Source organism: Pogona vitticeps, chromosome 12 (assembly GCF_051106095.1).
Source record: "Pogona vitticeps strain Pit_001003342236 chromosome 12, PviZW2.1, whole genome shotgun sequence".
In the NCBI taxonomy this organism is placed as follows: Eukaryota; Metazoa; Chordata; class Lepidosauria; order Squamata; family Agamidae; genus Pogona; species Pogona vitticeps.
In genome coordinates, this window is record NC_135794.1 from 8,389,255 (window position 1) to 8,413,395 (window position 24,141).

The window sequence follows — 24,141 nt, forward strand, 5'->3', positions numbered from 1 at the left end:
CTGATAATAATAATGATAATAATAATAATGATAATAATAATAATGATAATAATATTGATAATAATATTGATAATAATAATAATCAGAATAATAGTAATCAGAATAATAATAATAATAATCAGAATAATAATGATAATGATAAGAATAAGAATAACAATAATTTGAGTGAACTAAGCAAAAAAAATGGCTCTTTGCTCAGGACCGCATTCACTCTGAGGGAAAATTTTGAGGGGGGGACAGAGGGCTTGTCTTTCCTCTATGACATGTCTTGATGACCCGAGCTGGCCAAGGGGGGCAAGGCTGCTGGCCTGCAGGCTGCTTTCATCATCCTTAAAACCATTATGATCTGGCCTGTTTACTGCCCCCTGTTTACCACAACATCCCATCCCAGGAAGCCCTCTGGGACGCGTGAGGAAAGCCCAAGCGGCTTTTGCCTCTCAGGGAACCAGACCCGGGAGGCCAAGTCGGCTTCCATCGTTCCAGGATGTCCTCTCAGCAGAAGAGGCTGCCCGGCCCTTTCCTGACTTATATGTGGGTCTGAGGTCTGCTCCTGGTCCTCTAAATAAAACCCACGGTGGTCCCAGCCAAGCATTTCTAGTCCTTCTCTAAGGGTCTGACTCCTCTGGAGAACTGAACAATTCAGCATGGCTGGGGTTTGATTCACAACCCGTCTTGCGTCTCAAACCGCCATCGGTGCTCACATGGGGAATCTGGTTTGGTTCAAGCTTTCACACTCTTCATCCTTCCTGCAACACAAGGAGCCTTCCCGTGCCCAGCTCCATCTCTTCCTCTGGTCCTGCCTCTTGGCCGCTACTCCTTCCTGGGCCTGCCTCTGCCGATTCTTTCCTGGCTGGCAGCCCCTAGGGCTCTCCGACTCCAGGGCGAAGGGGATATGGGGGGGGAGGTGCACCCAAGAACCCAGGAGAAGGTTGCTTCCCTGGGGACGCCCAGGCAGCAGAGGGAGAACTCCAACAGATGAGTCCCAGAAATCCCCTAAATGGAGCACAACGCGGATACGTGTGGCCAGAAAAGAGTCCCAGGGCAGGGTGGGGGGTGGGTGCTGGAGGGTGGGGGAAGCGTTGCAAGTGTCCCCCTGATATGGTTCTAGAGGAGCCAGGGAGGGGGTACGTGCCCAAAAGAAACACGCCAGGTCTTGTTTGCAGACAAGCGGGGTATAACTTCCCAGGTTCAGCCCAGGAGCCTGTCCGAGGATCCTCCCCCCCAGTCAAACCTGAGACAACTATATTTCTGAACAAGCTTTTTATAGAAAAAGAACATGATGGAAAGGTCCTTCCTCGTTTCAGAATACAAAATATCAAAGGTCTGAACAGTCGTTTTGCAAAGCACACCACGATTCACAACTGAGAAAGAACCCCGATAGAATCACACACACCCCAATCCGTTACTTCTCTTCCTTGCTCTCAAGTAAGGCGTGCAGGACTGACCTCATCTCTGGGGACATTAACTAGTTTAAACTAAATTGAAACCCGATGTCACCAGAAAAGCATCATCCCTGCCTGGGTTACTTGAAAAGAAGGGAAAGGGGGAATAGATGGGTGGCGGGACTGATTTGGGAGTTCACCATTGTCACGTTCCCCCGTGGCCCCTGGTTGTTCCACCAAGCGAAGGGCTCGCACTATGTGTCGTTCAGCTCCCACTGGCTGATGACATCAACACTGTTTATCTTTCAGAACCAAACAGACATTGTTTATTGTTACAGATGATGACAGTACAAGCAGAGTTGTTAACTCTTAACCAAACATCCTCCATTCTCCTCCTCCTCCTCCTCCTCAACCACCACTCTCCCTCACCCAGATTCCAGCATCATCAAAACTCTAATCTCTCCCTCTCTTCCTCCTGCAGAGACTCTGGTGACTCCACCTCTAGAACACTCTCATTGGTCCATGCAGATATATCTCATTAATATTCATTATCTGGGCGGATGCCACTACCATTCATGCTGGTTGCAATGCTTGCCCAGAAAGCTTGGAGGGTCTCATCCGGCCAAGGGGACACATGCCTTAGTGACCTGCTGGCTAGAGGAGGGGTCCCCAACCTTTTCCACCCCATGGACTTTGGAACTCCCTCCCACTTGAGGCTAGGCAGGCCCCATCTTTGCTGTCCTCCTAGATGCAAGCCAAGGCCTTTCTCTTCACTCAAGCTTTTCCTCCCTCGCTGGTTTCTCGAGTGGGATTTTAAAACGGATGTTTGTGCCCTTCTCTTTTCAATGTCTTTTCCAGGCGACTTTTGTTGACCTTGTAGTGTGTGCTCTTTCATCCTTTTTAGCCTTTGTAGACCTTTTGGTTTTAGTTTTAAATATTATGTTTTAATGATATGAGCCACCTTGGGTGCTTTTGAAGGAGAAGAGCATGGTAAAATATTTTAAAGAAAATCAAATAACAACAGAGGTCTACATGCCAGCTTGAAAAAGGAGACGGTCCCAGTGACAGAGGGGGGGAAAAGCCACTTTGGGAGCAGAAAAGTCTGGACCAATTGCAAGCAGGTTTTGTATCATGTGGTCAGTCAAAGACTTGACATTTCACCCCTTTTAAAAGCAGTGCAAATCCCGCAGCATTTGACCATGTCACCTACCTATGGTGCTATTAATGCATCCTGGCGCTAGCCTTCTTCCCCATTTTCATGACACGCATGGACAGCCTGCGATCGAACATAACAGAGATATTTTCATATATACTAGTGTTACCCAGGGGATCTCCCACTGGAGCTTTGGCCATTCGTCATATTATTTTGTTCCAAAATACAGAATTGGGTCTTGATCTGTTATCAAGGGAAAAAAAGAGAAAAAATTCACAATCCTCAGAACAGGATGTGATGGTCCGAAGGAGAATGGGATTTGTAGACAGAGAAAATGGAGACTGTTATTTTCAAAGTGACATGATTTTAAAGTCTTGGAATGTGCTAGGCCGTGAGACTGTTTTTCAGATCCACTGACTGTCCTCTAAAGCCCACCGTGGTCCCAGCCAACCCACAGCTTGATCTTTCTGTGGCCGAGGGACACGTTGTGCACCTCCTCAGAGGTCTGAAACTGTGGAGGCTCAAACAATGAGGCTCAAGAGCTGGAATCAGGCAGTCACTCCTATTTTTCCTGTCTCTTGAGCTCCACTGTGCCTTCAAAAAAAACTAGCAAAGACAGACAGACAAACACAGAATATTTACTTATTTTATTTATTTAAAAGGTTTTCACCGCCCTTTCCTCCTAAGAAAGGGACCAAGGCGCCTTACATCATTAAAACAGAGTATTAAAGCTAAAAACAGGGAAGCTCTCCCGGTTGCATTCCTGCCTGCAAGGCACTCGGGTGTCAACACAGCAAGGGCTGTGGGGAGAGAATGTAGCGCAAGGAGGCCTGGAACTCGGCCAGCGGTCGGCAGCCATGGACACGGTTGCCATGGTTTCTAGATGACGCTTCGGCCAGGACGTCGTTTGGCTCCAGGCCCTGCCCACGCCGCCTGCTCTCCCCGCCCGCAACTGTGCCTTCGGAATCGGGCGAGCGCGCTGGACGTCATTGCCGCGCGACGCGAACGCCTGAGGAGGAGGAGGAGGAGGCGGGCGGAGGGGCGATGAGGGGCTGGTTGTGGCGGGTCGGGCGGGACGGCTGGAGGCGGGCTCACGGGACGGCGGCGGCCGGGGAGCTGCCCAGGAGGCGAGCAGGGCCGCCCTGGAGGGTCCTTTTCTTCGGCACCGACGACTTCTCCGTGGAGACCCTCCGCGCCCTCCAGGCCGCTCGGTGTGTCCTGTGGCCCAGGGGTAGAAAGGGGAAGAGGGGGGTGGGTGGGTGGGGGTCAGAGGTCAAGCGGAAGTTGGGTTGAAGGGTGGCTGAGCGGGGGGGGGGAAGGCAGGGGGAGAAAGCCCCGGGAATTGGACCGGCTTCTCGGAGAGCCCGGAATGCCCTGCGTGGGCTGGGCGAGGGTCGTGGGCAGCAGGCGGGTTCCCATCCATCCCTGCTGTGGAACCGAGGGGCTCAGGGGCTGGAGGTTCCCCCGGGGGCTGCAAGGCTTCGTGGGCCGGACCAGGACCCAGCAGGCTTGGCTTCAGATCCCTCCAGGGCCATTAAAACTCACGGGGGGGGGGGAGCGTCATTCCTAAAATCCCTCCTTCGGTATCTCCCTTCCCTGGAAAGCCCTTCTAGAGTCGCTCTGCACTGGTTCCATCTTGACAGCCTCAGCAGGGACTTTTCCCCGAGACCCTCAGGATCTATTTATTTATTTATCTAATTCCTACACTGGCATGAGAAAAACCTCCAAGCGGCTTCTCTCCCTCTCTGTATGTATGACGGAAAACAGTTTTAAAAGCCATCTGAAATAGCAAATGAGAAGCACTTCTACAGCAAATGTAAAAATTGTGCAAAGAACTTAATAATTGTATTCTCAAAGGCTTTCACAGCCAGGATCCGATGGTTCTCTTAGGCTTTTCGGGTTGTTTGGCTGTGTTCTTAAGGTTTTTCTTCCTGACATTTCACCATTGTCTGTGGCCGGCGTCTTCAGAGGACAGGAGTAGGAACTCTTGTTTGTGCTCTGGGCTTAATAATTACTGGACAAAGTATGCGATCAAGTGCACATACTTTGTCCAGTAATGGAGGCTCTTGAAGGACTAAAGGCTTGTAGTGTGTAATTTAACCATATGGCAATAAGTCTGCAGAAAGCCATCATAGATGATTTACAAGATACAGAATAATGGGAATCCAGAGTGATTGGGAGTAGAAGTATGAATAAAAAGACTAGTTCAGCAGCAGAGCATATCCTTTGTGCACAAATGACAGGCTCACTCCTTGTAATCTCTGGTGACTTCTTTGTGACCAAGACTTTAAGAGATGTGAGGCAAGTTTAAGCAGACCTTTCAGTGTGAGAGCCTCATTCTGTTTCAAAAGCAATCTCAGGGTGTTTTTATTTTGATGGTGGGTGGCGTCAAAGGATCAACCAGCATTTGAACTTACTATATCTTTAACAAAGCCTTAGAGGTTCAACCTTTTTTAGAACTGAGGAAGAAGAGCACTGTGCAAAGGTTGGGAAATCACCAAACATTGATCTTACAGGGAAAGGACATAAGGAGAGACAACCAGTTTTAGCCCCAGGAGTTAAATTTTCCCTCCCCTAGAGGAGACAGTACTGGCTTAGATGAGCAGATATCTGACTTGGTATAAAGAAGTTTTCTTGTGGGGTTCAAATCTTGGCATGGTGGTAACTTAGCAGTGTCAAATCTTCCATTTGACCTCTTTTTTTAAAATGTCCTGTTGCAGGGAGCCCAGACCGAATGCTCTTGTAGACCATCTGGAGGTGGTGACTGTACAGCCCCAGCTGCCAAAGGGACTGCCTGTCAAGAACTATGCAGAGCAGTCTCAACTCCCTGTCCACTTCTGGCCAGATGTTGCCTCGTGCGAGCACTTTGACGTCGGTGTGGTGGCATCATTTGGCCATCTTCTCCATGAGGACCTCATCTTGAAGTTCCCATAGTAAGACTGTGGTCTTGGAGCATGCTCAGTGTGATCTACATAATTCAGAGTATTTGGCTAATATATAAGTGGAAGGTCTCTGACCACTGGGGAGGGATGCTGCGTGGGATGAAGTTACTGGTGCCTGAAGTAGAGCCTGCTAGAACTATTCCCTGAAGTATTCAACTTATTATTAATCTCTCACAAGGTGAACAAAATGGGGGATCTTTATTACTGTGTTAAATCATTTCTATCTTACAATTTCAGTTTTATGTAACAATTTTAAAAAAATTCAGATTGTTTTCTTGTTCCACTTTCCTTATCCTTCAGTTCTCTGCTTCTCTACTGTCTACAGTTTATAAGGTTAATTGTCAGAATGCCAGCCTTGGGGGGGGGGGGGAATTATTTTCAAATCAAATTGATTTAAATCACAATTAAAACATTTTAAAGTGGATTTTTTTAAAAAAAATACAGTAAATAATAAAAAAAACCCACAATGTTTTAAATATAAAGCATGATTTAAATTGTGATTTAAGTCAAATGCACCCCCCTGATGGCAACATACATTTGTACATAAAGTGGAAAAGGGACCATAATTGAGCAGTATATATTTGCAACAACTTTACTGAATGTTAAGATGCCTATTTAAAAAGGGGTTGGCCTATCTGGAAAAAAACCAACTTGGCGGCTGATGATATTAACAACTATCGTCCAGTTGCCAATATCCCCTTTATTGGCAAGCTGATAGAGAGAGTGGTGGCCAACCAACTTCATGCTCTCCTGGAGGAGACTGATGCCCTTGATCCATTCCAGTCTGTGTTCAGGCCGCATCATGGCACGGAGACAACATTGGTCACCCTGCAAGATGACCTCTTGAGGGAGGCCAATAGGGGCAAAGTGTCCTTGCTGGTTCTCCTCGACCCCTCAGTGGCCTTTGATACCACTGATACCACCTTTGATACCCCAGGTACCCTCCTGGGGAGGCTCTCGGGGTTGGGGGTTGATGCTCAGGCTTTGCCCTGGCTCAGATCCTTCCTGGAGGACCGTCCTCAGAGTTCAGCTTGCGGAGATGTCCGCTCCGTTGACTCTCCGTTGTGGAGTCCCGCAGGGGTCGGTCATCTTCCCAATGCTATTTAATATCGACATGAGGCCGCTGGGGGATGTCATCAGGAGTTTTGGAGCTTTGTGTCACCAATACGCAGATGACACCCAGCTCTATCTCCCCTTCCATCCTTCTGCAGTGGATGCTGTCCCGTCCCTTGAGTGCTGCCTGGATGCGGTGCCGGGATGGATGAGGGAAAACAGACTGAGACTGAACCCGGAGAAGATGGATATCCTGTGGGTGGGGGCCTCTGTTGTCTGTTGTCTGGGTGCCTCCTTATCTTTTTTTTTGGGGGGGGGACACTGTTTCCATGAACGATGAGGTTCATAGCTTGGGCATGATTTTGGACCCATCGCTATCAGTGACATCTCAAATAGTGTCTGTGGTCCGGTCAGCTTATTTCCACCTAAAGCTGATCACCCAGCTACGTCCTTACCTTGACACCAGGTCCCTCACCACGCTGGTCCATGTGCTGGTAATCTCGAGATTAGACTATTGTAATGTCCTCTATGTGGGGCTGCCCTTGGAACTGCTACAGAGACTGCAACGGGTCCAGAATGCGGTGTTGAGACTTCTGAGTGGGGTTAGAAAATATCAACGTATATCCCCCACCCTGGCCGCCTTACACTGGCTACCTGTTCGCTTCCGTACCAGTTTCAAGGGGATGCTACTAACCTATAAGGCCCTAAATGGTTTGGAACCTCAATATCTGGCTGAGCGCCTCCTTCCGGTTAGGTCTGCCCATCCTATAAGATCATTGCAGGCAGGGCGGCTGAGAGGCCTGACCCCGAGAGAGGCCTGGAAAACAACCACCGGAAATCTGGCCTTTTTAACGGAACCTCCGCAACTGTGGAACTCTCTTCCGCCCGCAGTCCGCCTTCCCCCTTCACTGGGCACATTCAGAAAGCTACTAAGAACCTGACTATTTAGACAGGCCTTCCCTGAACTAACTATACTCTGATACAATCATGTCCAATAATATAACTTTTATCATACTGCCATGTTGCATGTTTTTATTTCTCTACACTTTTAATTGTGTTTATTGTATTATAAGTTTTGTATTGTGTATTAATTTTGCTATTTTGTTACTCTGCTGTTTTTTTCTTATTTGTTGTAAACTGCCCAGAGTGGCCTTGGCTGCCAGATGGGTGGTATATAAATCAAATAAATAAATTGGTCACTATGTGCTTATGCATATTATAGAATTAGTATTCTCTTCTGATTTTCAAATTTCTTCTAAATTTCTGATTCAGTGGCGTATTGAATGTCCATCCCAGCTGTCTTCCGAGATGGCGTGGGCCCGCACCAATCATCCACACGGTACTCCATGGTGATACAGTTACTGGGGTGACAATAATGCAGATTAGGCCAAAGAGGTATAAATGCTATTTTATTTAATGGAATAACATGTCAAAACCTATTTTTTTATCAACTCTGAAAATTTTGTGGGTGCTGAGTGATCTTCCCATCTGTTAAAACTACATTGTGCCATTACAAATGCTTTTCTCTTTTTTATGTATTCAAAGGTTAGGATTATGCAGCTTGATTCTATATTTTTGTGTTGTCTAGAGCTTATTAAAAAAGTACAGACAATGGCTACTTAATAATAAGTACTAAGAACTTAGTTTGTTATTGTCAGTGTTTTTGGAGCCAAAGTGACAGAATAAGGAGAGCCCCAAGAATGCAAAACATTTTTCAGAAATGACAAGTGGAAGCAGGGTCAAAAAGAACTTGTTTAGGAGGTATATCCTACAGTGGGCATTGAATTAAGAGTAGGGGCGGGAGAATGAGAGGAGAGGTTCAAATGGCATTGGTCGTCTGGAACCTAAAGCAAAACTTTCACACTACAAAAATGTTGTAGCAGGTTTCATGTGATCTCTTAAAACCATTGGGCAGTATGTTTTATGTAGAGATGTAGAAGTATGTAGAGATATTCAGCCAAAACTGCCTTAGTTCATGTTTGTTCTGGTATCTCTGTACTGCAGTTTTTAAATAGATTATTTATTTATTTATTTATTTATTTATTTATTTATTTATTTATTTATCTGATACGCCACCCACTCTAACCAAAGTAGAGTAGTATATCTACTATATAGATTTTATAGAATAGTGGCACTTAAAGCAGCTCTGACTGACGGCGGCCTTGTAAGATCAAACACTGAAGGCTTGTTTCTTGCAGGGATGTGTATCAATAATTTTCTGACAGCTTCTTGTCCTCCCATTGATTTACAAACTCTCATGAGCTCTTACTCTTTGTTTAAAAACCATAACTCCAAGATAAAAGTAAAAACGTAATGCTATGTGTTATGTCCATAGGTTTGATGTAGGTCCCATAATTAAACAGGAAACCGTTCCAGTTCCACCCAACTGTACGGCAAAAGAATTGGAGTCAGTGTTATCCAAACTGGGTGCAGACATGGTAAGTTAACATGGCCCTTCTTCAAAGTGGGTTTTGCAACAAGAAATGGTAGTGAAGGTTTTATGTATCAGTGAACCAAACAAGAAGAACTTCATCATCCAATGGATGAAGCATTAATTTTTAGACAGATGAAACAATAAAAATGGAGAAACGTGCTTCCCTGGTTTAGAAATTTGAATAAATATGATCACATTGGTTGGAGTCTATCTTTTGTAATATATGCTTTGGATTTTGTTTTCTCAGCTCATTGCTGTTCTAGAACACTTAGCCGAAAGTTTAAGGAACAAGAGAGAGCAGCCAAAGGAAGGAACAACAGCTGGTATGTTTGGAGTATTTCTTGAGTGAAGTCAGTATTGCCTAATACAGGGGTCCCCAAGACCCGGGCCACAGGCCAGTCCCGGTCCGTGGCCTTGGAAGGAACGGGCCGCTGGGACAGATGAGTGGCGAGCAGGAGGTGAGCGGTGAGCGAAGCTCCGCCTCCTGTCAGCGCGCTCCTATCAGGTTCTGAGCTGCTGCTGATCTAACAGGAGGTGGAGCTTCGCTCCCCTCCTGTTGCTGCAAGATCTGCTGGGCCTGTGGCATTAGAGTCTAATGTAGAAGTCTGCACTCCTATTAGATTTTAAGCTGCTGCTGATCTAACAGGAGGTGGAGCTTCAATTGCATCTCACCTCCTGCTCACCACTCATCTTGTCCTGGTATAATACATGTAATGGGCTTGATTCAAAGCTGTTTTCCAGCAACCTACTGCATAACAAATACCCTCCCCCAGACCTTGGGAGAATGGTCTTCAACTAAACCTGTCCCTGGTGTCAGAAAGGCTGGAAATCACTGGTATAATAGACTGGTTCAATTCCCTTCTTAATTTACTATTATTTTATTAGTTAGGGTTCTTCTACAAGGTGTTTGAAATAAGTCAATCAGTTTTTCACCAGGAATCTTTTCTCCCCCCCCCCTCTCATTTAGGAAAGTTAGGAGCAGCAGCTGATTCTTCTAATGAATCACCGTAGAGCATCAGGATTTGTGGGTGGGTGGCAGTGGTGGGATTCAGCAGGCCAACAAACGGTTCTGCAGAACCAATAATACATGAGCTACCGGTTCTGTAGAACTAGCGCGAACCTGCTGAATCCCACCATTGGTGGGTTGGGAGCCCAAGAGGTGAGTATGGTGGCATTCTTTTAAGATGAGGAAGGATTATGACATTACCGTACACTGTAGTAAATTAATACTAGTGATGCAATTATCTGAATGGTGGGTTTATTTAGAAGAGATGTCCAAATATTTAAAGAGCTAAGGTGTAAAATGAGCTCTGTTGACTCCTGCATTTGCTTTTATCTTAAAGCTCCTAAAGTTACTGCTGCTATGAGCTGCATTCAATGGGAAGAGCAGGCCCCTGAGCAAATACTAAGGATGCACCATGCCTTGGGAACATTGGTAAGAACAGTCTTGCAAATCGGTTTACAAAAATTACTCACTTCCAACTTTTACTTTGCTGTGCCTTCAAAAGAACACAGAGCAACATTCCGCCTAGAGTGGTCCATCGGTCCAGATAGGTGGGGTATAAATCAAATAAATCATAATAATAACATTCAAGAAAAGCAACAAAAAGTACTACTATAGTAGCATAGTTGAAGCTTCTGGTCCACCCTCAAATAGAAAGTGACCAAAAACCAAACATAAATTGTGTGCCTTTTCCCCAACATAACTTTGTAGAGCTTGGCAGGTGAAATATGTGTTATTTTTGTTAGCTTTAGATTTCGCTTCATGTATTAAACATTCCAGTGACACACTCCTCTTTCTTGGTGCTGATACATTTAATTGCAGGCCAGAGAAGGTGGTGGTGGATAAAGCCAGTTATTGAGTAAAGTGCTATGCAAATTATTGGTGGTTTTGCGGCCCTAGACTAACAAGACTGCTCTGCTCCTATGCCTGGAGACCTCCTCCAGGCTGAGCGGACATCCTGTTGATCTTACACATGCCATGCCTCTGCTGAAACACCATCAGGGGAAAGGAGGAATTAGTTCTTTTCTCTACTGGTAACTGAGCATGGCACCTTCCCAGAGGAAGCAGCCTTGGTCTGTCAAGAGCACATGCTTTGCATGCAGTTGTCCCACGTTAAGTCCTTGGTAGGCCTGGGGAACTGAATGTCTAAACTCCCTAGAGAACCATTTCCAGTCATTGCAACTCTGGGCCAGGTGGAGTCGTGGTCTGGCTCAATGTAAGACAGTTCCTTAGAATTCCTGTAAAGAAGCATGTAACTCTGAATTTCTCCCATGTAAGTCAGGCAAAAAACAAAAGAGAAATAAAACGTAAGAAAACTCTTGTGGCACCTTAAAGACTAACTGCTATATTTCAGTGTAAGCTTTCATGGACAACACCACTTCCTGAGACACAAGATGCCTTGTGTTAATATATGCTGTGCCTAGATATTTTATTGTGCTGTATCTTTTCAGATGCCCCTGCGAACACTGTGGATGGGCAGTGTGGTAAAGCTCCTGGATTTTGCAAAAGTGGAGACATTGCCTGATTTTATTGGTTCGTAAATGAATCATTTAATATTCCCATTTGTAAAACGCTGGGGAATAAAGGTTAAATGACATTGCACGGCATTCTATGAAGTAGAGCTTATATTTCTTTTGTTGCCCATTATTTGTTTCCTGCAAGTGTTTTTACTACTGTTTCGTCTTCCAGCCTGGCTGTATGTCCCCTTCTGAAAGTACTGCTTTGGATCTATAAAGCCTTTAGTAACCAAAAGCTAAGCCACTCCCCTTACATAGGAAAGTGGTAGTTGTGCTATAGTGCATTGTGACATTTAAGGTCAGCGAAAAGCACTGTGCATGTATTCATCCCAGAAACAAATTTGGAGAGCATGAGGTGTGTTAAGATTTATTAGCTAATCCAGCTGAGTTATAAAAGTCTCTTCTTGAACCTTACCGAGGCCAGAGCTTAAGGAGCACTGGGAAGCACAGTTAAGGTCTGTTACGTTGATGAGATTATAGGAGATTGAATTTAATAATCACTTGTTGTGGGAAAGCAATGAGTAGAACATGTGTTTTCCGTCCAGATAGGTTAAGACCTGAAAATGAGATTCTCCCAGGTTCAGTGTTTTACAATAAGAAGTCAGAAACATTAATGATCCACTGCAAGGTATGTTCCTAAGTGTGGTATTCCATTCTTTAAAATCCCCCTTTCCCTGTTGGGGTAGTGGTCTAGTCCCAATTTGTTAAAATGAAGGAATGGTTTCAAATGTAACTTTATGCTCAACTTGCTTGCTCATGTCGTCTTTACCCTGGCTTCAAAATGCACACTATGGTGGATGCTAATTCCTTTCTGGAACCTCTGCCTCCTCCTTCTCCCAGACAAAGTTCTGCAATTAAATCAGGCCCTGCCCCCCCATGTTCTCCAAGCTGACTCCTGTAGCCGAAGAAAGATGGCATTACAAAGCCTTGAAAGCCGAGAGGGACAGCATGCTTAGCCTCTAGCTGTGGGCAGTGACCCTGTAGACTTGCAGGAAGTGCTCTGGCCTTTCCCAGTCTCACTTTGCCTATTTCCCTTTTCTAGGAAGGCTGGGTTGGAGCAAAGACCGTGATCCTTAAGAAGAAGCTGACAGCTGTTGAATTCTACAATGGATATTTGCATCCCTGGTTTCAGCAGAATTCCAAAATGCCTCTCAGAGAGTGCAGGTTTCAGACACTCAAGATGGCCAGAACAAAAAACAGTTCCAAAAGCAGAGTGTTGCGTCCACACAAGGCACAGCAGCAATTGACTTGAATTACTGTCCGGAAGAATCAGGTGATGATTCCAGATGATATGGCTGGAAGCCCCTCGGCATTGTTTCAAATCCGTCCTTAAGTGAAGGGTTCCTTTTGAACACTTGAACAGATTTTTTAATTTTGGATTTTTCAGTGCAGCCAGAAAAGGATTTCCTGGAATCCATACCCTCTGTTATGAGTATATTCTGAGGTTCTTTTCTAAACTGCAGCTTTGTGATCCAAAAGAAGAATGCAGAATTTAGTAACAGCCATTTTGAAAAATACTGCAAGAGAACAATGTCCCACTTTCTATATTGGACAACATAAATACCCGTTTGAATGAAATTGGTGGTGTATCGTCTAGAAATGGAAAGCTTCTGTGGTGTATAGATGTGCCAGTCCTTAACATTTGTCACACTCTTCAATTGCCAAGCAGAGTAAGGCCCTAGTCACACGAGGGAAAAGTTTTCCAGTTCTTCCAATACTTTCCATACCTCTGTTGTGCTGTGGTTTGTATCCCAGGACTACTGTCCGAAAAACTTTTATCAGTACCAGTTAATTTCCTCCTGTTTTATTTTATGCCGTGGCATCTTAGAGGGAGACTTGTTTCTGCTATAATGATTTATCAATAAATTATGTTTATTCATATAAAAATAATTTATTTTTATTGACTCGCACTCGGGCATCTTAGAGGGAGATTTGTTTCTGAGAGAGAGCAGTATATACAGTGTTGCCTCGCTTAACGATGTTAATTGGTTCCAAAAAAACCATTGCTATGGGAAAACATCGTTAAGCGAAACACCATTTCCCATAGGAATGCATTGAAAATCGGTTAATCCGTTCCAATGGGAACAGATTACCGTCCTTAAGCAAAAATCGCCATAGGAAACATCGCTAAGTGGAACAATGTTTCCCCCAACGGAAAGCCATTCAAAAGCGTTGCAGCCGGCTGCAATGCTTTTGAATGGCTTTCCGATCTCCTTTTTCGCTCATTTTTAAGTGTCTTAAAATGTTTGAAACCTGTTTTAAATGCTTGGATTCGGTAGTGCACCTTGTGAAACATGTGCAAACTTATTTTGGCTTTGTTCTGAGTCTTCGTTAGTTTTTGGTGATTTTTGTTTTTCCCCTTTAAATCCATTGAACTGTCCCATTCAAACATTTTAAGACACTTAAAAATGAGCGAAAACGAACATTGTTAAGTGAAAATCCTCCACAGAGAACATCGTTAAACGATGCGGAAAATTCCTCCAAGAAATACATTGTTAAGTGAATTCTTTGAGGCACCACTGTATATAAAATAATTTATTGATATACAGTATCAGTATAGCAATGCAAGTCTCCCTCTAAGAAGCCCGAGTGTGCTTGACTCCACCAACCCCTCCGTGGACACACACCTATCGTTTCCAGCCCCTTTTGTTCTAGTTGTGGAATGTCACCCCAGGGAGGTGTGTGGAAATTAGAGAGAATGTTGATCAGGAAAGAGTTTCTGTTTAGGAAAATGTCCCTCTTTTGCACTGGCTGCTCCTGCAGAAATGCATTGCACACAGTGGATTTGGGATGTCCGCACAGTAGTACTGGTCATCATCTCCTCCCCCGGTGACATTTGCATAGCAACATTTCAGTGTATCTTCCCACAGGGGGAAAAAATTATTACAGTGGTGCCTCGCATGACGTTAATTCGTTCCGCAAAAATCGGTGTCGAACGAAAACGTCATGCGATTTTAAAAAGCCCATAGAAACACATCAAAACCCAATTAATGTGTTCCTGTGGGCTTAAAACTCACCGTCCAGCGAAGATTCTCCATAGCGCGACCATTTTCTCTGTCTGTGCAGCGAGGAATCTGTGCCAGAAAACAGCAGGCGACCATGTTTTCCACCCTTGGCCATTTTGAAGCTGCCGATCAGCTGGCCGAAAATCATCGCTTTGCGATAATCGGTTACCGAAATGGAACTGATCATCGCAAAGCAAAATTCCCCCATAGGGAACATCGTTTTGCGATCGCAAAATCTTCAACATAATGCGAATTCTTCGTCAAACGGAGTGCTCGTAAAGCGAGGCACCACTGTACTTGCCAGTAATGTAATGGCAGCAGCCCTCCAGGGACATACTTTTGCCAATGTATTGATGTATCGGACATGGAGGTTTTAGAAATAATGTGCACACTTCACGGATGTTCCAGGCAGTGCATATTTGGTTTCCACAAAATAATAAAACGGAAGCAATTACTTCACTAGAAGGTCATTGCCCCCTTTAAGATTGTGGACTACAAGTTCCACCACTGGCTGTGCTGTCTAAGGCTCATGGGATGTGCAGTCCAGCAGTAGCTGGAGGACTGCAAGTTGGTCCATTCTTGGCTTAGATGGAACGGGGTTGCAGAGTCAGCAAAACACACTCTGCATTTAAGCGCCTATCCTGGGCCTTCCACATATTTTTTTAATTATAGATTTTTAAGGACATACTCTGCATAGCTCAGATGCAATCCCCATTGGCGATGGCTTTCAAGGTAGAGCTTTTCCCTCACCTGTTCCCTGATTCTTGGAGGTGGTGTGAAGCTGGGGTATTGTGTCCCGTGCATTCATTCTGCAGGTGAGGGATAGACCCTCCAGTTCTGTTTGTACGAACAGCCTTCATGCAGGTAGAGCCCTTGCAATGTATGAGTTCTTTCCACATGCCACAAGGAGGGCCAGCAGATAGTTCATCTTTACAAGCTACTGGGTGCATTGTCCCCAGTGAACCAGCAGGTGGCACTGCTTGCTTCTGGACTTGACAAAAATATGCGTGGGTAAACAGGTAATATAAACATGGCAAAACAACAACACCCACCTGATTAGAGTAAAGCAAGTAAAGCAGAATTGGGCTACAGTGGTGCCTCGCTAGACAGTTACCCCGCGTGACCATTTTTTCGCTAGACATTGACTTTTTGCGATCGCTATAGGGAGTTGCTGCCCAAGACCTCTGGAGCGCCCCAACCTTCCCATAAACCGGGAGCACGTTTGACCTGTCAAGGAAGCACAGCCTGACCTTCGGGTCCACACAAACGGGCAACAAGCAGCACATTCCCAAACCCTATTTATTCAGAGCTGAGTCCTTGTGTAGAATGATTTCCTTCGCAGCTCTTTACATCAACTGCTTTTGCTGGTTGCGGAGTCTTAATTCACAATACACAGACAGAGGCAAGAGAGACTGGAGTTTTCCAGCAGCTTATTGGAGGGTTGGCTTGTGGAGTGATTGCTACAATATGAACTTCCTCCCTTCCATCCATAATTTTTATCTGCTTCAATTTGACTTTCCAACTTGTGTAGGTAAATAATCTGCCTGACCTCCAGAGGATGGTATGCGGCGGAAAAGCAACATTTGTGGTTAGAAAAGATACCCAAAAGGAGAACAGTTAAACTATGGAGATTGCTGCCAAGAGGTAAGGTAACGTTTCCCCTTGACCTTTAGTCCAGCCGTGTCCGACTCTAGAGGGCAGTGCTCATCCCCATTTCCAAGCCATAGGACCAGCGTTTGTCCGTAGACAGTTTCCATGCTCACATGGCCAGTGCAACTAGACACGGAACACCGTTTCCTTCCCACCAAGGTGGTCCCTATTTATCTACTCGCATTTTTACATGCTTTTGAACTGCTTGGTTGGCAGGAGCTGGGACAAGCGATGGGAGCTCCCTCCGTTGTGTGGATTCAATCTCATGACAGCTGGTCTTCTGACCTTGCAGCACAAAGGCTTCTGCGGCTTAACCTGCAGCGCCACAACACCAAGAGGTATATGATCATAAATCTGGAGAGTTTTAAAAGAGGACTGAATAAATTCATGGAGATTTTCCTTCAGCAGTGGGGCAATATTGCTGTGTATATCAGGTGCTGAGGAATACATGTGGGACTACTCTCTGGGGGGTTTACAGCTTAGACGCACAGCTCACATATTGCCCACGCAGTGACCTGTGGAGACGGTTACTCAGTTTATTGATCTCAGAAGGATGATCCGTAGGGATCACAACAGCAAATGGGATTGGTACGGCTCAGCCTGTAGACAAAGACAGGGTCTGTGATTTGAAGGTGATTTGTGTAGGGCTTCATGGGCTAATCTTACGGATCCCTGATTTCAGACCTCAGTGGTACAATAGAGCAAGGGTTCTGTGATGTTTAGGGGCTCTCTGTGTACACCAAGGAGGAATATGAGGCATATGTGGTTTGAAGCAAGTGCCAAGTAAAACCATGGTGGATTGATGAGGATCTGTGATCCCCCCCCCAGCCATGCTTTAGAGACATAGCAGGGCAGTACAGTTTGGGTGAATCATTTTTGCAGGAGAGTTGGTAGGCACAGATGAAGTTGATGATGTTACATTGGTTTTGAGAAGAACCGGCCTCTGATCCGTGTGTTTCTGCCATGGTAGTGCCGTGCAGCCGTGGGCTTGGTACAAAGGGAATCGTTGTTCTTCAGAGAGCAAGGAGACAGAGAGACATCAGGTAAACTCCATGTGGGCATGAAGCTCTCCATTCTTCTTCATGGTCCCTGTGAATCACACGCATGGGCTTTTCTGCACATCCATGGAACCTTGGAATCCCGAAGCTTCCATGGAACGCAAGATGGGAGCAGCCTTCCCCCTCCCTCCGAGTAGAACACCGTGCCCAACGGTCACTCTCCTCACTTCTTTTCAGCCATTGGTGACTGAAGTTGGTGTTTCCTAGCAGCTCCTACTTACTTCAGTCTTCAGATTCCCAACCTTCCCATTTTCCTGTGAGTCCAACCCTTCTGATTTTTCCTAATCCTTGGAGAGTCCCAAAGAAGAAAAAAGAGAAAAAGGAGAGTTATTTTTTTGTTCCCAGTTCCTTAAACATTTTCCTTCCAAATTCATGGCATCCAAGGAGCCCCCATTCAAAAGATGCTTGGACTGTTCAGCTAAAATGGCCATCAGCGATGGCCATTCGCGCTGCTTGTATTGTCTGGGTGAAGCCCACCAGCCCTGGATCTGTCGTCATTGTCGAAAATTCACTAAAATCGAATTGAAGGACCGGAAATGTGACCTTAGAATCTACCTGATGGAGAAAGCACTACAGCCTCCAGATTTGCCCTCCTCACCGCCAACCCCCAGACCACTGATTTTGGGGTGTAAAACAATCTCGAAAAAAGTAAGCATGGAAAAGGCAGTTCCTGAACCGATGAAGCAGTTAGAAGAGGACAGGAGTTCTAAAGAGTCAGAAGATCTGGCAGTTCAGTCAGACAGACCTTCAATTTTGATGCTTATCCCTCAACCAGCTAAGCGAAAAACACCAGCTTCTGGAAGAACATCCAAGCGGCCTGCGTGCTCGGTATTCATCCGTCTGATCCATCTAAAGCCATATTGTCTGTGATCATGATGAGAATCCTTAAGCCTTCAGGCCACAAGTGGACCCCAAAGGCTGTTTTTGCAGCCCTTGGAGCACCCTTCCTCAGAAAAACATCCCTCCCCCCCCAGGGAACGGGGGGGATTCAGGTTTCTGATTGCAGAAATGGGGTTAGTTTGGTGCCAATTTTTATTTCTCTTTTCCCTGTTGACTAATTATTATCTAGCATTGAATATCCACAGTGTAAATGGCAATTGATTTTATGAGATAAGGGAAGATAGCTGCTCACTCCAAAGAATGAAATGGGCAGGTTGGAAGTTTATTGTATTTACCCTTTAACTGGCTTTTCTCCTACCCTAGAGCCAGGTGGGAAAGAGGGGGCCCCATAGAAAAAAAGGAAAAGAAGTCTCCCAAAGTCAGGGGTGAGCATGGAAATGGAGTCTCTCCTCCTCGGCAATCAGACAAGCAGTCTGTGGAAGACGTTCAGAGAAACTCAACTTAGATTTTTTTGTATGCTAAGACTTTTGGCAAAGCAGCTGAAGTTTGGCTAGAAGGCATTCTTTTTGCTTCACTGGCTGCCTTCCAATTTTAAAAGCAGTATCATTGTTTTTAATTTAATGCTTTTCGTTGATTGGCTTTGTCCTCCTTGGGTTCTTTCCGAGGAAAGGAGGGATGAGAAATGATTGATATGAATTGATGGGTTGGATGTCCCTCTCTTCTCTCTAGGTGGATGGAGAGGATCAAAGCCCTGCGAGAAAGAAGCAGAAGACAAAGAAAGATGAGGAAGGCAAAGAAAAGGGGACTGCGAGTAAAAAGGGGAAGGAAGGAGAGAAAGAGAGAAAGAAAACAAAGGGCAAAAGAGAGAAGGTACACAAGATACCTGCTGCACAGAACTGGACAGGATCTGTCCCTTTCTTCCTGCTTACACCAGCAGAGGCCATTTTGGCTGCCCTCACATGATTCACTTGCATATGGGTTAACAACTGGGGTGTCTGCATGCGTTGGTGGTCTGTTTATCACCATTGGAGCACCATAGGTAGACCTTCCCTTCCTCCTTGCTGCCATCTCCAAAACAGGGCACCTTCAAGGATGCTGTTCACATGTTCTGCTGTTTTATATTTTGTTTATATTATTGTGCATATCTGCTTGCACAGATCAGCAAAAGTGCTGTCCGTATGAACATGTGCCTCTGCACCATGGCAACCTCTGCTCTGTATCCTTTATACAGAACTAAATGTCTTCCATCTATTTACGTTTTGCTTTTCTCATTTAAGCCTGTTTGCATGACTTCTCTCAGTTTGCATGGTTTTATTCTGGCTTTGCCAGTCTCTGGGGAAGCTGGGTGGCAATATTAGATAATGCACCAAAGTCTCTCTGAAAATCGTAGGCAGGGAGTCGGGAGGTACCTTTGGATATTTGTGTCCAAGTTTATTGAACTGGATGGAAAGAAGCTCCACAAACTCTATAAGATGGCTCACAAGAGGCGGCTGCAGGATCAGGAGGTGAGGTTCAAAACGGAGACGTCTGTCTCTTTCAAATCTTGGGGACAGAAACTTGACCCTGAACAGCAGAAGAGAGGTTGAACTAAATAAATAGGGGAGGCAAAAAAGAATGTACCCTATAAAGAGAAGGAGAGAGGTGAGTCTTCTAGCCACATTCTTAGAAGCTGGGGTGTATTTGGAAGAAGCTCGCTTCATTCAGTACAGCTCCTGCTCTTTTACTGGAAGAACTTTTAAAAAGATATTTAATTGCTCATGAAGTCCAGGAATCAGCGTTTCTTGACTCCAGGGCTGGACATCCAGCTGAATGCAGTCACTCTGTCCTGAAGCTTGCTGGGTGACCTTCACCTAATTATCTCCTCAGATTAACGTACCTCCCAGGATAGTTTGTGAGGGTAACTTGGTGATGATGTGCATTCAGACTACAGTACTCTGAAAATTTTTGGTGGTTTTTTTGAAAGAAAGATGGGATAGACATACAATAAGTCTCATATAAACGGGGCAACTAAATGTATGCCTCCACCCCATTAACTAGGAGAAGAAAGATGGGCATGTGAGGGGAGACGGAATCGAAATGTAAAAATGGCAGGCCATGAAAATGGCCTACACAGAACTTCCTCATCAACACATGGTTAGGAGATCACAAGGGTATCCTAGCTTAGATAGGAAAGAGCGTATCTCCCTGTCCAGAGACCCATTTGTGGTGTGAAGCCCTCTCATAGTTCGCTCAGGTGGGTCAGTGAGCACAAAGCTTTTTGAGACCATTCCTGTTGCTCCTAATATCCCCCTTTTCTCCATCTTCTTTTCCCTCAGCAAGAACAGAGGAAAAAGAAGGCCGCGGGGGATGAAGACCACTTGGAGCCTTCTGAGTCCACAGAGGAGTCTACAGTGTCTCAGGTCCCTCATGGCTCTCCTCCTGAGAAGCTCCACCTGTCTCCACCTCATCCTCACCAGGGGCACAACAAACCAACGGGACACTCAGTGTCACCCAACCATTCTCAGCCGTGAAGCTTGGTGAAGCAGAAGCCGCTGAGCACGACTGGTCTCATTTTTCTTTGACGTACGACAGTGAAGCCCTGCCATTTGTTTTTCTTCTCAAGGACTCTTGTTTGGGTCTAATGGTTGCTGATTTCTATAGTTGACCCTAGCCCTTGAAATCCCTTATCGGCACTAAGTAGCATACTTATAACCACATCTGAATGTCTTGCCTCAGCAGAGTCTTTATTCTAAACTTTATATATATATACTTTATAGTTATAGTTGATATGTACCAAACACTAAAATATAATTGGGGGGTGGGATGGGGGTGGGTGGAGAGGGAAGCAACTTTCTGTTCTTTTAATCTTTGGAATAAAATGAAATTAAATCAACAACGGAGGAGGCCTCGTTTGACTCTCGGCCATTCTACCCGTGCCCTCCAGTGCCCTGAGGTTCCCCCCCACAACTCTCTTGATCCCCGATTCTAGAAAGGAACACCACTCTTAGCAACTGAGTGATTACAGCGCCTCAAAGGAAGAAAAAGGCCTTCCTGGGGAGGGCAGAACTGGGAGGAGGGTCTCCCCCCCAGGGCTGAAAAAGTCCTCCCCATAAGAGCCACCCACCTCACCTCCTTTGACAGCCCTGCCTAGAGAAGTTCGACTCTGATCTTCAGCAGGATGATGGTAGAGTGGCTTAGCAGTCAATGAGTTCCACCTGCTGTTAAGATACCTGTACTATCGTCAATCTATACCCAAGATTTCGGTCTGCTTTCGGTAATTTTTTTTCCATTTTGAAGTTCATTCCTGTCTGGACTGCCGACAACAAACGAGGGGTCAAGGTACTTTCTTTCCAAATGGAGTCAAGTTGGCTTGACGGTAGTTAAGGTTGGCTTCATAGCAGACACACTTCTCAGATTTGGTTTTATTATTATTATTATTATTTTGAATGTGAGAGCTCTCATTACTGAGTTCTTCTCTGCAGCTTACTCTCGCAAGGTTGTCCCAAGAGGTTTTATTGGCTGAAGGAAAAGACGAAAGGGTGCCTCCGCACGCAGACATACACGCCACAACAGCTGGCCAGACTGGTAGTTGAATTATTACCTCAGCTTGACTGAACCGTATCCTCTCCAACATCCTCCACCATGCCCGAGAGGAACACACTAGCTTAGATGTTGAGAACAGGCCACTTTGCACACACGGCCCTGTGGATAACACACCCAAGCAGACAAAGCAGCAAATCCAGAAGGACTGACTGACTGGTCCGCCTCTTTCAGTGGGAAGGAAATGCGACCATCTCCTCCATCGAGGGGTCACGGCTCCTCACTGTCTCCAAGCCCTCAGTTGCGGGACTTGCGGCCGTGGGCCTCTCCTCAGCTTGGCAGGCATCCTCGTCTTTGTCGTTGGCTGAAGCCGCCACCGCCACCGTATCCTCTTCCTCTTCCTCGCTGCTGGAGCCCCCTTTCTCAAACATCCCTGCTATTGGCATGCCCGTGCCTCTCCGGGGGCATCCTGGAGCTGCATCGTTCCAGCCCCAATAGTTGGGTGAGTGGCCGGTGCTGAGTGCTGAGGTGTTTTGAGGTGGGACATCCACCTGCAGGGAGACGGGCTGATGACCGGGAGCTTCTGGCAGTCTCCCACAATGCCATCCCTGCAAGAGGGTTGAAAACAAGACTTTTGTATGGAAGAAGTTAGCGGGGCCCCTGGAAGCTCCTGAACAGACTCCAAAGTGTGGGCGGCATATAAGTTAAATAAATAAATAAATAAATAAATATAAATAAATAAATAAATAAATAAATAAATAAATAAAATTAAGTTGGAATACCCAAGGTAGGAACAATCAAGTCAGATTGGGGCTACCTGGATAGCGGGCCATTTTTCTTGACAGTGGAGAAATTCAGTCCACGAAGCCCACATGTACATACAATTCATTCCCCAACACGTGTACAAAGGAAGAGCTGGCAAATGGCTAAGATAATGCGACTGAAGTAGCCCACGTCTGGTTAAAAAGGGTCTAATTATCTTATCATTTCAATTTGTTTTAATTTTACTGTATTTCATATAAATTCATAATTTTGAATCGTTCAACTCTCTGACATGAATAAAGAAAGAAAAAAGAAAGGAGTTATGTTTGCATGTTGCCCCAAATCACTTGCTACAGATTAACATGACCTTTAATTCATTCCTTTCAAGCGGTGACCTATTTACCCACTTCTTGTGATGATCTTTTCATAGAATCGTACAACAACGGTGTTGGAAGGGACCTCTTAGGCCATCGGGTCCAACCCACAGCTCAAGGCAGAAACCCAGGTCCAAGCAGATCTGACAGACAGTTCTCCAAATTAGAGATTTTTTAAAAAAATGATTATTATTTTGGCCAGAAGTGTTCAACTTAGATTGCTTTATCTTGGCTAGATGCTAGATCTTCTTTTGTACATGTGGTGGGGCATACATTGTATGCACAGAAGGGCTGCATGGACTGAATTTCTCTACAGTCACAGAAAATGTGTCCTGTCTCCAGGTAGCATCGTTTTACTAGATTATTCTTTGATCTTTCCACTTCGCTTTGACATAAGAGCCTCCCCCAAAGTGTGGGAAAGCATTGTGAGTACTCATGGGTGTCCTCTGGGCACCGGTGGGCAGGTGGCCGATCCTTCACTTCCGAAAGCATGAAGTTGACTAGCCAAGGCATGAAACTCAGCCTTGATTGCCTGCCTTCCATCTCAAGCAGAGGAGGGGCTTCTAGCTCCCCTGCTACAACAGCTGGACTGGCGACGTGCCTGTTCCCAGGCCCAATTCAAAGTGCTGGTGATGACCTACAGTCGGAAGCCCTTTACCGTCTGGGTTCAGGCTCCCTGGTGGACCGTCTCTCTCCTGATGACCCGTCACAGATCCTACCTTGTTGTTGTTGTTGTTCTGCCTCTCTCCTGATCAGGAGACACAAGGCAGCTCACCATGTTAGAAAAGTAGATTTGAAAACGTTTAATGCAAATTAAAAAGCAATTAAACTTTCTGTTCATAAAAATACAGTTGAGTAATTAAAAGTGAGCAAATATGAAAAATGATCAGAACTTTTAAAAGGCATTGGGGACTTAAATGTGATGGTTAGAAGTTCGCCCTTCTCTTGGCCCCACTTGGCATCCCAGGACTCTTTGACAGGGACGTAGAGAGAGGGGCTTCCCTCCGGTTGCGAGATGCCCTCCCTTGGCACGGAGGTGGGCCACCTCCCTTTTCTCCTTTCAGCAACACTGAAAGACCTGCCTCCTTAGGTAGGCTTTTAATATCTAGGATTGAGTGGATGCTCCAGGACGCTGGACATATGTTTGTTTTAAGCGGGGTTTGAAAGTTTAAAAATGCCTTTTGTTATTACATAATGAACGGATTGCTTTTTAATTATTCTTGTATGCTTCACTTTTTAAAACTTTGTCATCCATGGTGTATTTCGGCTGACCAGGTGTTTTAATGGGTACGGGGCACCTCGGGTGCCCTCACCAGGAGAAGGCTGACCAAGAAATGGGATGAAGCAAGCAATCCGTTGAGGACTCTCCAAAAAAGGAACCTCTCCTCTCCGGCAGCAGCTTGAGCGACGTGGCAGAGGAGGCCAAAGGAAAGGAGCGCCCTCTTCTCC

At 45.5% G+C, this 24,141-nt stretch overlaps 1 protein-coding gene across 2 annotated transcripts; it reads left to right on the forward strand.

The window, feature by feature from the left end:
* Window positions 1-3,557: 3,557 nt before the first annotated feature.
* Window positions 3,558-23,906, forward strand: LOC144584597 (methionyl-tRNA formyltransferase, mitochondrial-like). Of its 2 annotated transcripts, XR_013538959.1 has the most exons (13): window positions 3,558-3,746; window positions 5,256-5,468; window positions 7,803-7,925; window positions 8,866-8,968; window positions 9,212-9,287; window positions 10,308-10,399; window positions 11,419-11,500; window positions 12,030-12,112; window positions 12,527-12,757; window positions 16,021-16,133; window positions 16,356-16,477; window positions 18,767-18,907; window positions 20,353-23,906. XR_013538959.1 is itself a non-coding variant. In XM_078380968.1 (9 exons), the coding sequence occupies exons 1-9, from the start codon at window positions 3,580-3,582 to the stop codon at window positions 12,734-12,736; spliced, it is 1,149 nt and encodes a 382-aa protein (XP_078237094.1). In that variant the 5' UTR covers window positions 3,558-3,579; the 3' UTR covers window positions 12,737-13,374. The 2 variants fall into 2 exon arrangements, 1 of the variants encoding a protein (XP_078237094.1); XM_078380968.1 differs by lacking the exons at window positions 16,021-16,133; window positions 16,356-16,477; window positions 18,767-18,907; window positions 20,353-23,906 and having other exon boundaries at window positions 12,527-13,374.
* Window positions 23,907-24,141: the final 235 nt, after the last annotated feature.